The 14,633-nt window shown below is 35.8% G+C and overlaps 1 protein-coding gene across 7 annotated transcripts in view; it reads right to left on the bottom strand.

Annotated features, from left to right (window-relative positions):
* The window catches only part of LOC114223140 (sodium channel protein type 1 subunit alpha), a 75,616-nt gene that overhangs the window by 26,748 nt on the left and 34,235 nt on the right, over positions 1 to 14,633 (bottom strand). For all 7 annotated transcript variants that reach the window (XM_028121912.2, XM_088022126.1, XM_088022129.1 and 4 more), the window contains exon 16: positions 14,115 to 14,597. In XM_028121912.2, the coding sequence (XP_027977713.1) occupies positions 14,115 to 14,597 (483 nt within the window). The remainder of the gene's footprint in view (positions 1 to 14,114; positions 14,598 to 14,633) is intronic.

Here is a 14,633-nt window from a genome sequence, read left to right as displayed (position 1 = left end):
GCCTGGATGATGATAAAATAAATTGCTACCCTTTTTTATGCACAGAGTTACTCCAGGTCTAACAAGTTCGGATTTTCTACAGATGAGAGTGCTATTGTCAATATATCAAACTTTATTCTTAAGAATATTCTTTAAAGTTAGCTATTCTTCTTGTACAACCCAATATGTAATATTGGGTTTATGTATGTTACATTACATATGTTAACATATGTAATATGTTACCAGTTACAAGTGATCCTACACATGCTTACAAATTAATTTCCAAACATTTCTCAAGCCACATAATTATATTCTATAGTCTGCCTGAAATACTGTGTGAAAGTAGAAGTGTACCTAATGTTACTCAAACTAAACATGCTCTCAAGATAATAACCCTATATGATATCTTCTATTTTGAATTTATTGAGGTTTACTTTGCTATCCAATATATTGTTAATTTATATAAATATATACATGGGCACTTGAAAATATGAATTTTCTACATGTATAAATTTTGAGATAATATATACATCCATGACATTTACTTTTATTAATTACATTATTCAAATTATCAGTGTCCCTCTTTAATTTTTCTTTGTTTTGTTTTACCAGAAGCTAAGAGAATGGTATTAAAACACTCACAACCATTTTTATGTATTTTTATCAATATATCCTTATATTTTTCATTGTTGAAATCAAAGATGATCTGTCTCCAAATTCTTTATTTCCTTGGAATAATAACACAATTACTCCAAGAGAGAAGGCAAAGATTTTTAGATGTGTGGCAAAAACCCATCTCTAATACTAAAAAAATTGGATAACAGCAAAACGAGAACATTATCAAACAAGTACTTTCGTCGATTTAAAAACCAATAAGGAAATAAAGCCTAAGCCCAGCAGGAGAAGAGAAATAATAAAGATCAGAGCAGAAATCAATGAAATAGAAACCAAAAGAACAGTAGAACAGATCAACGAAACTAGGAGCTGGTTCTTTGAAAGAATTAATAAGATTGATAAACCCCTGGCCAGACTTATCAAAAAGAAAGAGAAAGGACCCAAATAAATAAAATCATGAATGAAAGAGCGATCACAACCAACACCAAAGAAATACAAACAATTATAAGAACATATTATGAGCAACTATATGCCAGCAAATTAGACAATCTGGAAGAAATGGATGCATTCCTAGAGATGTATAAACTACCAAAACTGAACCAGGAAGAAATAGAAAAAACCTGAACAGACCCATAACCACTAAGGAATCTCCCGACAAACAAGAGCCCAGGGCCAGATGGCTTCCCAGGGGAATTCTACCGAACGTTTCAAGAAGAATTAATACCTATTCTTCTGAAACTGTTCCAAAAAATAGAAATGGAAGGAAAACTTCCAAACTCATTTTATGAGACCAGCATTACCTCGATCCCAAAATCAGACAAAGACCCCTTCAAAAAGGAGAACTACAGACCAATATCCCTGATGAACATGGATACAAAAATTCTCACCAAAATACTAGCTAATAGGATCCAACAGTATATTAAAAGGATTATTCACCACTACCAAGTGGGACTTGTTCCTGGGCTGCAAGTTTGGTTCAACATCTGCACATCAATCAATGTGATACAATACATTAATAAAAGAAAGAACAAGAACCATATGATACTCTCAAGAGATGCAGAAAAAGCATTTGACAAAGTACAGCATCGCTTCTTGATTAAAACTCTTCACAGTGTAGGGATAGAGGGTACACACCTAATATCATAAAAGCGATCTATGAAAAACCCACAAATATCATTCTCAATAGGGAAAGACTGAGAGCTTTTCCTCTAAGGTCAGGAACATGGCAGGGATGTCCACTATCACCACTGCTATTCAACATAGTTCTAGAAGTCCTAGCCTCAGCAATCAGACAACAAAAAGAAATAAAAGGCATCCAAATTGGCAAAGAAGAAGTCAAACTCTCACTCTTTGAGATGATATGATACTTTATCATATCAATCTTTTAGGAAAACTCAAAAGATTCCCCCCCCAAAACTGCTAGAACTCATGAAGGAATTCAGTGAAGTCCCAGGATATAAAATCAATGCACAGAAATCAGTTGCATTTCTATACAACAACAAAACAGAAGAGAAAGAAATTGAGGAGTCAATCCCATTTACAATTGCACCCAAAACTATAAGACACCTAGGAATAAATCTAACCAAAGGCAAAGGATCCATACTCAGACAGCTATAGAATACTCATGAAAGAAATTGAGGAAGACACAAAGAAATGAAAAAAACGTTCCATGCTCATGGATTGATTTAATAAATACTGTGAAAATGTCTATGCTGCCTAGAGCATTTAATGCAATCCCTATCAAAATACCATCAACTTTTTTTCAAAGAAATGGAACAAATAATCCTAAAATTTGTATGGAACCAGAAAAGACCCTGAATAGACAGAGCAATATTGAAAAAGAAAAGCAAAGCTGGTGACATCACAACTCTGGACAACAATAATCTTCGACAAAGCAGGAAAGAATGTCCAATGGAAAAAAGACAGTCTCTTCAACAAATAGTGTTGGCAAAATTGGGCAGCCACATGCAGAAGAATGAAACTGGACCATTTCCTTACACCACACAGAAAAATAGACTCAAAATGGATGAAAGACCTCAATGTGAGGCAGAAATCCATCAAAATCCTTGAGGAGAACACAGGCAGCAACCTCTTCGACCTCAGCCACAGCAACCTCTTCCTAGACACATTGCCAAAGGTAAGGGAAGCAAGGGCAAAAATGAACTATTGGGACTTCATCAAGATAAAAAGCTTTTGCACAGCAAAGGAGACAATCAACAAAACCAAAAGACAACCCACAGAATGGGAGAAGATATTTGCAAATGACATATCAGATAAAGGGCTAGTATCCAAAATCAATAAAGAATTTACCAAACTCAACACCCAAAAAACAAATAACCCAATCAAGAAATGGGCAGAAGACCTGAACAGACATTTCTGCAAAGAAGACATCCAAATGAACAACAGACACATGAAAAAGTGCTCAACATCGCTCGGCATTAGGGAAATACAAATCAAAACCTCAATGAGATACCACCTCACACCAGTCAGAATGGCTAAAATTAATAAGTCAGTAAATGTCAGATGTTGGCGAGGATGCAGAGAAAGGGGAACCCTCCTACACTGTTGGTGAGAATGCAAGCTGGTGCAGCCACTCTGGAAAACACTGTGCAGGTTCCTCATAAAGCTGAAAATAGAGCTACCCTTGACCCAGCAATTGCACTACTTAGTATTTACCCCAAAGATACAAATGTAGGGATCCGAAGGGGCATGTGCACCCCAATGTTTGTAGCAGCAATGTCCACAATAGCCAAACTATGGAAAGAGCCTAGATGTCCATCAACAGATGAATGGATAAAGAAGATGTGGTATACACACACACACACACACACACACACACGCACAGTGGAATATCATGCAGTATCAAAAAATGAAATCTTGTCATTTGCAACGATGTGGACGGAACTAGAGGGTATTACACTAAGCGAAATAAGTTAGAGAAAGACAAGTATTATATGATCTCACTGATACGAGAAATTTAAGAAACAAGACAGAGAATCATAGGGGAAGGGAGGGAAAAATGAAACAAGATGAAACCAGAGAGGGAGACAAACCATAAGAGACAATCTCAGGAAACAAACTGAGGGTTGCTGGAGTGGAAGGGAGGGGTAGGAGGGATGGGGTGGTTGGGTGATGGACACTGGAGAGAATATATGCTATGGTGAGCACTCTGAATTGTGTAAGACTGATGAATCACAGACCGGTACCCCTGAAACAAATAATATATTATATGTTAATAATAATTTTAAAAAAAGAAAAAAAAATAAAAACCAATAAGGCGGGGCACCTAGGTGGCTCAGTTGCTTAAGTGTCTACCTTTCACTCAGGTCATGATCCCAGGGTCCTGGGATCTAGCGCCATGTCTGCTTCTACCTCCCCACCCTCCCCTCTCCCCCTGCTCCTATGCTTTCTCTTTCAATCTGTCTCTCAAATAAGTAAATAAAGTCTTTAAAAAAAACCCAATAAGGCCAATTAATTCTTCCTTTTTTGTTTTTAAATTAAAATTTAATCCTACTTTGAAGTCCACTATCCAAATAATAAAGCATTTGGTTCTCACAGTTAGTTTTTGAGAGTATAGATTATTTTAAAAATCAATTTTCATATTTAAGTCATTAATCAAACTTTAATTTACCAACAAGCTAGTTCTTTTGAAAATATGTATATTTTCACACATGACTGTGAAGCTAAATTCTACATTGACCTGTACTGATCATGTATTTTCTGCAGGCTGACTTAATAAGTAAGCTGAGAGAATGCAGGGACCACCTCATATCTAAAGCATCCACTTTGTCTTGTACGCCAGAGCATTCAATAACCACTTAATAACGACAACACTGATGGTAAGAGCATTTTTCCTCCTCAGTGGATTTATGTAATATTCCTGCTTTTAAAAAATGTTCTTTACAGTAGCAAATGATTTTGACCTTGAGGGTGAAGCAAAACAAAGCATAGCAAATAAAATACTCCACAATATTTTTTAAGAGTAAATGATTAAATGGTTTTTTCTTGTTCTCTGACTTGATGTTACGATGTTTATGTTTTTATTTTAGACTTTGCTACAGGAAGCTTATTTATAGGGTTTAATCGTTCAATTTATAATAAGTGATAAATTTATTAAAATATAAATCTCAAATTCAAGGGTCAAAGGGATACAGAATATGTGTGTGCATGTATATGTATATATATATATTTTTTTTTTGAAAAAATACTTATTTTTAAAGATTTATTTATTTGTTTGAGAGAGAGAGTGTGTGCCCACAGAGGGTGGAAGGTGGGGGGTAAATGAAGAAAGAGAATGTCAAGCAGACTCTGAGGTGAGCTCAGAGCCCAATGCAGGGCTCCATCTCATGGCCCTGAAATCATGACCTGAGTGAAATCAAGAGTCAGATACTCATCTGACTAAGCCACCCAGGAGCCCCCAAAATACTTATTTTTAAAGCTAGGCATGTCTTATTTTAAAAGTGGGCATTTTATGTTGTTATATATACTTAAATACATATATATCTCAAATCATTTATAAATGAGATGCCCTACATCAAAAATATTAGTATTAATATTTTATTGTGTACATTAGGCATTAGTAAATATTTCTAGTATACACTAGCATATTGAAAATTTAAATGACCCCATCAAAGTATCTCAACAAAGCAACAATATAATATCAAAGAAAAATACACTGTACTGAGATTTAGCCTATCCACAGAGTAGCTGGAAAAGTCAAATATTAATTCATTAATTCCCACATCATCCCTAAAACCCAGATGATATCTTCATCAAGTTGTGGGTTGGAAGGGAAGTCTTCAGTGCATTATTCAAATTTACTAAATATTAACTTGCTCTTATCAATTGTGAAATCCAGTGTTAGTCAAACACTTCACCAAGGCAGAAGGGAAAGTGGAGGAATATAGCTCTAATATACTTTGAATTCTGCTTTAAAGTATGTCAAACATGAATTTTGTATTGATGATTAGATATAAGAGAAATAGAACATCTCATCATATATTGGACCAACAGAAAATTATTGTAACGCAAATAAGTTAGAAACACCAAAAAAGGTCTGCAAAATTGCATTTATAATTCCCAAGCTAGAAATCAAAGTTGTAAATCAAATGAGTATTTTTCATTGTTAAGTTCATTTTGCTGAAAGGGCATAGAGTCTCTAGTGTTCTTTTGACATTAATTTTTCATGATAAATGATAACATATTTAACGAATATTTAATGAGTGTCTACTGACTGGAGGAACTGTGTAACTATATATAATGAAAGGGTTAAGAGTTCTGTTTTGAGTCAGACAAGCTTGGGTTTGAATCACAATTAGTGGTTTTATGGACTTTTAGCAATTATCTTCACCTCCTTAAGCTTTAGTTTCTAATTTGTAAAATGGTCCTGATGTCACATGATTGTTATAAGGATCAAACAAGATAACACATGGAAAATGCTTGCCATGTGCTTACCTGATAAATGGCAATGAGTTTCATAACAGTATTATATAGTTTGTAATGTGTGTAATTGCTAATATTTGACCTTTCAACTACCAAAAATATCAGATCATGCACAACAACAAGATTAGGACCTGAAAAAGGAAACAGTGAATATAATAGACCTAGTACCTGCCCTCATGCATTCACAATCAGATGGAAGACACAGATGAGCAAACAATTGTCACACACTGTAATTGAGTTAGTATAGGGTATCTTGAAAGCACCACCTAACTCAGTCTAAGAAGGGAGGTTAGAAGAAAGTAACATTTGGTACCAGAAGGATGAGTTGGGTGGGGTTGGGGCAGGGGAAGAGAATGGCGTAAGAGTATTCTAGATTGAGAGAACAGGCACAAGGATCAGAACTTGACAAAGCATGGGAAGTTTTAAGAAACAAAAGACCAGTCAGTGCACTTGGATAGGGAGAGGTGGAGATTACTACTATGTGAGGCTAGACATGTCCATAATGGTCATTTTCTGCAGGGACTCGTAGGCCATGTTAAGTGGTATAGACTGTAAGCAAGGGGCAACTCCTGAAAGGTTAGAAAGAGAGGTGAGCTACAACCAGATCTGCCTTTTAGAAAGACCACTTATTATGTGGAGACTAGACTAGTGAGAGGGAATATTTGTGAGGGTTGCAGCAGTTAAATCTGAGAGATGATGGAGGTCTGCCATTGTGTGGAGCTGGTGGAGATGCAGAGTAGATAAAGATGCATCAGAGCTGGTGGTACCTGGTAATCGATCAGATGTAAGGAAGAAGGAGTTTGGGTAGCCACTGGTTAGATGGTAGCCCTCTTTACATAGAATAGTTGCCATCTCATAAAGATCATGGCCCTGAGAAACTATAGCTCAGGATAAGGAAATAGACAAGAGCTGGAAAGGACACACCCAACCAATGTCCAGATGGGACTCTACAAAGAGCTCCATGAACATCTGTGAGGCAATTATATGAAAAATCTGAGTGTTTTCTTTTCTCCTCCTTCTTCTCTCCTCCCTGCTCCTTCCCCAGAGAGAAGCATCCAAAAGCAAACTGTTTACTTAATTTGACTTAGGAAGCGTCTTGCTCGATTTATTCATTTGTATACTTTCAGAAGGTATGACTGATAACATGAAACATGTCATTAACTTACATGATGCCAATTAACACTGATCCAGCACCTCATTTGTGCTAGGTACTGTGGATGTTACTAGAAGTACAAAGATATGTATGACCACAGTTCTTAATCTCGAATTGCTCACAAGATTATAAGTAGGATAGACAGATATACAACAGAGAAACAGAATGCAATGCATACCTTTCATTGTATGCAGCTAGTAGTTCTAGTTGGGGGAAATTCAGAGGGCTTTCCAGAATTAAGAGTTGTTTGATATAGTGAGCAAGAGAGCAACAATATATTTTTGTGGAGTGAATACATGGACAAAGTCGCGAATATTGATTCAAAGGTCATTTTGTTTTGTTAGATTTTGCAGAGAATGGCAAGGAGAAGAAGGTAATTTCTAACAAGAAATGATGGAGTCCAAGGACAGAAACTTCATGGAACCGTGTGACTAGAACTGAGCTGAGTCATGGGGAATTAGACTGATGAAATGAGTCTGATCAAGGCTGTCCAATTGCTCATGATATATTTAAGACTGCCTTTTTTTCCTCCCATGGAAATGTGTTTCAGAGGGTAATTCTAGTGATACAGATGAAATAATAGGACCGGAAGTGGGAGGTCAAGATTGGAGATGGATTTAGGAGATAAAATCCACAGGATTTAGCAGTAAATTTGATGAGGGCCTTCCAATTAGAGAAGTTGAGGATGAATCTGGGCTTCTCATAAGCCATTTGAGAGCTTTTATGGTTGGGAGGAAAGTAGCCTGGCTTTTTGGAAGCCGGGGAATGATAGAGCTTAAAGAATTAGGAAATACTGCAGACAACCAAGTGAGATAGGGTCACTGAACTTGGCAAATAAGAGAACATCAGTGATTTTTGACAGAGAGAAAGGTAGCGGAAGAAACCGGAAAGAAGATGTTTGAAGGTGACTGAGCAGTGGAAAATGGGAAGACAGTGAGTATAATTTAATCTATCTTTTAAAGAAGACTGGCAATGAATTCAAGGACAGAAACTTAAGGAAGAGAGGAGATCAAAGGAATGTTTAAAATTTGCATGATTTTATTTTATTTTAGGATGGAAGTCTTCTCCATTTATGTAAGTTTGTGGGAAGGGCTTCTGAAGGAGAAAGCATAATATGGGATGGAGACAGTAGTGGCTACTTCAGAGACCATGAGAATTTGTGAAGAGACCATACAGAAAGAACAGTTGGGGGCATACACACCTATCTCCCAGAGATTCTTAATATCCCCAGATATATTGTGTGATGCTTTTCAGTGGGGGAAAATTATGTTATCATGGTGTTCATGAACTGGGATCTTTGCAAAAATCTTTGTACATATCCATTTTGATTCAGGATTAACCAGAAACTTCCTATTCTTATTTCTTTATTTAACAGGTATTTACTGAGCACCTACTATATGCTAGGCACCATGATGAAGGTGGGCTGTACTTTGGTAAGTGAAATGCACTAACCCCTGCTCTCAGGTACATTTAAAAACTGAACATCGTCCATATAAGGCATTCACTGTAGGCCTTTCTGTGGTAGTATAAATTTAGTCTGCTGAGCAGTATATGCTTCAGTTAGGAATTATCATATGTTCTTTAACCCAAATACAGTAAAGGTAAAAGTATTAAATGAAAGAATATCCACAAAGCAGCCAATAAATATTATTTTAACATAGATGTTATAATTGAGAGGGCAAATGGGAGTCTAGAAGTAAACGTTCACTACCCATTTATTTATTCACTTAATAAACATTTTGTACTCACTGCGGCCTTAAAGTGAGTAGGACCTGGTTAGTGTTTCACCTATTCTCAAACACTCCATAAGCTAAGGATGCAACTATAGAAGTGCTTCCAAATGATATGGATGATTCTTCCAGGTAGCATTAAATTCGGAAGAGTATCTTCCTAAAACACAGCTTGGAGTAACCGAAGTCCAAGAGAATCAATGCTCTATAATTAGAAGTAGACCTCCATAGGTCAGTATGGGATTCAGAAGATCGGTCTAACCTGCAGGCCAGTGCAGAAGGAAGACAATCCTCCAGGACTGAGGGAGAGGACTCAGACACTTGTGACTATGCCATTAACCTATGCCCGCTGAAGAGGTACTGGTAGTTAAGACCAACTCTAGGGGCGCCTGGGTGGCTCAGTCGATTAAGCAACAGCTTTTGGCTCAGGTCATGATCCCAGGGTCCTGGGATCAAGGCCTGCATTGAGCTCCCTGCTTGGCGGGGAGCCTGCTTCTCCCTCTCATTCTGCCTGCTGCTCTGACTACTTGTGAGTCCTCTTTCCCTCTCTGTGTCAAATGAATAAATTAAAAAAAAAAACCTTAAAAAAAAAAGACCAATTCTATAATGGACACCTATTCTTAGTTCTTCAATAAACAATATCATTAATTTTAAAGTAATGCCAAAGAAAATATTTTTTCAGTCACTGTTAAGGAGATTTTGTATAATAGTTAAGAACATAGATTGTGTTGCCAACTGCCTAGATTCTTCTAGTCCAGGATCAGTCCTTACTACTTGTGTGACAGTGGCAAGCTACTTAAACGCTGCATTCAATGTCCTTATCCAAAAGATGGGAATAATATCTATTTGCTGGCATGAAGATTGAGTGAGACAGTGCATGTGATATTTTATTAGCATGACCTGAATTACAAAGATCCAAGTGGCATTTCTACTCATTCTAGGGCTCACTCATTGCAAAAATAAGTGTACTTTTTCCCTAACTTGTTTAGTAATATATTGTTTTTATTCCAAAAGGTACAAGTTTAATAACTCAATTCAGTTAAAAAGTATTTATGCAGACAGAATTATAGTAGTAATTGTGCTGTTATCACCTTATGTTTTTGAGCACTTTTAACTTCCAAATAGCTTTTGTATCCTCATGATATTCCTATAAGCACCAGAGGACAGTTGTCTTCCTTTTACAAGTTAGGAAATGGGGTAATATAGAGTTAGTGATTTGCCCACGGTAGAGTTAAGGCCACCAGACTTTTAGTCTCATTATCCAAACAAATCAACCAAAACTCAACAAGTTATTGAGCACATATTTGTGCCCAACATTGCAGTGGGGGCCTCAGAAGACTAAAATTATATAAAATACACTCCGTAACCAAAGAAACTTATTTTCTAATTGGAGAGATATGATTTTATATTGCCAGTTTTGCCCAGTTTTTAAAGCTCTTCAAAATCTAAGCCACCATTCCTTATTATTAATTTTCAGTGGAAACCCATATTTCTAGCTGTTCCATTATTCTTACCACTGCATGAGTCAAGAAACCTTTATGAGGTTTTAAAGATAATTTCTTAGGTTATTTGAATGTACTCTGTGGGTTGAGGTCTGCTGGGACTTACAGAAGTGTGGAGTGTGGCCCATACTATGCCTTTCCTACATCTGGGGAAAAACACGGGACTATTGTAGAAAGACAGCCGACAAATTTGTCCTGGAATGGGGGACAGTGGTGCATACGTGTACACCTTATGGGGGAAGCAAAACAAATACAGGTCTCCCTTTTACATGTCTCTTCATCTGCAGTCTGTTCTTCATTTTCTGGAAACTGAGGAGTCTGCTCCTTGTATACTCCTGTAGCTTCATCTCCCAGAAACATTAAACTATTATTGTATCTAAATACATCATGTTGTGTCATGTCTCTAGATTTCTGTATATTTGTTCTTTCTGACTGGAATGCTCTTTAGGAAAAAAAAAAGTTTCCTAACTTTTTAAAGGAGTCCACCGTAACAAGAATTTAATGAGACAATTTAAAAATGAAACAGAAAATACAAAATCTGTCACTTTTCCAGATAAACCTGTAAAGCAATTTATAACAGAGGGCAGAAGGCAGACAACACAAAAGGACTAACAGTGGCATATGTTACTAGTGACTCTTACAAGAAAACACTGGCCAACAGAGTGTGGGGAATGCTATTAGTAATAATAATAATGACAATTTTTTGAATATTTCTAATTTGTCAGGTACTATGCTAACTACTTCACATTTATTGTCTCATTTAATTCTCCACAGAAAGTATGAAGGTGATTTTATCCCCACTTTTGAGATGAGAATTGAGGACCGGATAGTCAGGTAAGGCCATGTGGTATGTTGGCTAAAATGGAATCATATAACACAATGTCTGGCTCCAGAGAATAATCTATTATGAACAACATTATAATTATAGGCTTTCATGTCTAAAAACAAATGCTTAGGAAATGGATAATAAACAACGACCATTTATAACTTTAACCCAAGGCATTGATATAATTTCAATAATGATCCATAATAGATAAGGCTCATTATTGAAATTCAAGCATGGAAACATTAACATATTCAAATGGAACAGGTCTAGCAGAGCCCATGCTAGGTAACATTGTGAGTCAATAAAAGTATGTCCCAACATGGAAATTCATATTTAAAAGTTGAGAATTATCTTTCTAAAATCCAAATATATGTACAGTTGACCTTGAACAATGCAGGGGTGAAGGGTACCAACACCCTGTGCAGTCAAAACTCCACATATAACTTTTGGCTCCCCTAAAACTCAGCTACTAATAGCTTACTGTTGACTAGAAGCTTTACTGATAACACAAACAGTTGATTAATATATACATATTTTGTATATATATTATATACTGTATTCTTACAATAAAGTTAGAGAAAAAGAAATGTTATTAAGAAAGTCATAAGGAGGAGAAAATACATTTACAGTTCAGTACTTATCAAAAAAAAAATCAGTGTATAAATGGGCCCACACAGTTCAAACCCATGTAGTTGGAGGGTCAACTATATATGTATGTGTGTATATATGTATATATGCATTTGCATATATATGTATATGATAATTACCACACATGTGATCATTACCATACATATATGCAAAACTATGGCTCATTTGTATCCTCCATTATCTAGTACAATGTCTGGTGTATGGTAACTGCTGAATAAATGAAGGTAGGCAAAAGAATAAAGGCTAAAACAGAAAGAACCAAAATGATGAGATTACTTTAATACCCTATAGGCTGCATTCCTAATTTAGAATAGAGAACCTTCATCTTTTGAGGCACCTGTCATCAGTATAATTCCACTAAAAGAAGAGCATCATATAAATTGTGCCTTGCTTTGAAGAGAATACAATATAAGACTAAGGAAGCAATGAGGAGAAATAACTTTATATGGGTTTATTTCAGACCAAGAAGGAAGAAATAAATGCTGAACTAAAGTACCAGGAAATTTGTGACAATATGGTAATTTATAAAAGAATATTTACAGAAAGCTAATTTAAAAATAAATGAAAGAAACTGAAATGTAACAGGGATGAATAGAAGTTTCGGTATTGAATATAAAAATTCAACTGGTTGAGATTGAACTGCATTTCAATAGCAGTTCTTGTGAAAAAAGATGACGGATAATTGCTTTCCTAGAAGCCCAACATAAATTGACAAGGTAAATGTCTAATAAAGAAAAAAAACCCCAGCAATATCTAACACATTATTAGGTTGAATCAAGAGAAAAATGGAGTCTGGATCATGGGGAATAAAATTATATTTTCAAGTGTGCTCTCATCAGAGCAAGTGTGATAATGTGAATCCTTCAAAATGGTTCTATTAAACAGAGTTAAATGAGATGGAAAAGTTTAATCTGAGTGCCTACTTTGTAGCAAACATATTCAAGCATGTCACAGTATAAAAGGAGAGACAGGCATACATATCAGTAGCTAGAACAAAATGTTATGATACTTTGTGAGATGTATGAGCCTAGAGCATGAGTTGTTTATTACCTATGCTCTGCCTTCTATCTCTGGGAACCAAAAAAGAAGCCATCCATTCTGCCTGGGGTCCAGAAGTTTTCATGATCACCACTTTCAAAGAGCTGAAACAGTGTTTAAGAACTCTGCACTCACATTTAAGAACTCTGCACTTCAGGCAACCCCCCACCCCCCCACACACACACCCAGACCCAGGGCTTGCCCTCTGATTAGGAAAGCAGTGCATCTGAGTTCAGCATAGGCAGCTGGAGCTTCATTCATCAGTGTTCCCTACATCACGTCATGTGCTCTGGTATCATCTATTCTGTTTAATTACAATTAAAAAAATTACTGGTATAATAAGTTGGCTTATCAACTCCTACTGGGTCATGACTCAGAATTTGAGAAATACTGCATTACATTGTCTCTAAAGTTTCTACTACCCCAATATTTAAATTTTCAATTAATGCAATGATAATCCAAGATATAAAATGATACAGATATGAAGAAATAGAACTGCCATAGTGGTTCAGTGGATAGTCACTTTTTAATAAAAAGATCCATTTTTTCCTGTTAGCCCTGAACCATACAGACAAAAACAGTATAAATCATGGAAAATTTTTGCAGAAAAAGTATTTGCTACGGATGGTCTTTGTAATAAAATTTCCTTTTTTTAAAAGTTTCTTTTTTAATACAACAGAGCATGTGGTAGCTATTAGTCTTCACCAAATATCAAATGTAAATCTGAAGATTCAAGACAAAATAAAAATTGGACTAGAAAAAAAATATTGCCAAATTTATTTTAACAGTACTTTAGAACCAACTTTATAAAAATAAAAATCATTTTAAAAAAATCAGCTTCCATTGGTTCTTTAGTAAAACCCAAATCTTCAATGAACAGCATTTGAACTGTGATAAAACTCAAATTAATATCCTGAAAAAAATTATACAATGTTTTACAAAAATGATCTATCATTTTTCCCCCTGAATCCATTATCTGTGGACATGGGAAATGAGATGAGGATCTGCCTACCATTATATCTCTGTACTCTTTTTCTCCCCGTCTCATCACCACAAACCTGATTTACCCAAAGGCAGCAAGATACACACACACATATATATTTATATACAGGCAATAATACATGTATATATATATATATATATATATAGATTTATACCTACCTACATCTATAAAATCTTACCTCTTTGCTTTCCTCGAGATCTGATTCACTACTGAAGTCCTCTGTGTTTAAATTTTCAAAGTCAGACTCTCCGACAGCAATTGGTACAGTCACAGTGAGGCTGGGATTATTTATGAATGACATGTAATCACTTTCATCAATAATGTATTTTTCAACACTGCTGCCGGTTCCTATTCCACTTGTGGTTCCATTCACATCTTTAAGATAGTCAAGATCTTTTCCAATTTCTGTTGTATGATTGGACATACAACTGTCTTTCTTATTGTTTAGGTCATCAAGTGGTTTAATTTCATCTAAAATCTTTTGTTTTCTAACAAAGGATTGTTGAATAAATTCATATATTTTTCTCTTCACGTAAGCTATTCCCTTGTGCATCCTGTCCACAGCTATTTGGAGATTGTTCATTTCATTATCATCATCCGTGGCTGCAAGATTGTCTGCACTAAATGAGCTCAGAAGCAAGGCCAGAAAGAGGTTCAGGACCTTAAAAATAACACAGACATGATTATAATTTTACCC

The sequence above is a fragment of the Eumetopias jubatus genome, unplaced genomic scaffold (genome assembly GCF_037043125.1).
Source record: "Eumetopias jubatus isolate StellerSeaLion01/CBP00866 unplaced genomic scaffold, mEumJub1_p1.0 scaffold_3, whole genome shotgun sequence".
Classification (NCBI taxonomy): domain Eukaryota; kingdom Metazoa; phylum Chordata; class Mammalia; order Carnivora; family Otariidae; genus Eumetopias; species Eumetopias jubatus.
Note: the sequence above shows the minus strand (reverse complement) of the source record. Positions and strands in the feature narration are given on the sequence as shown.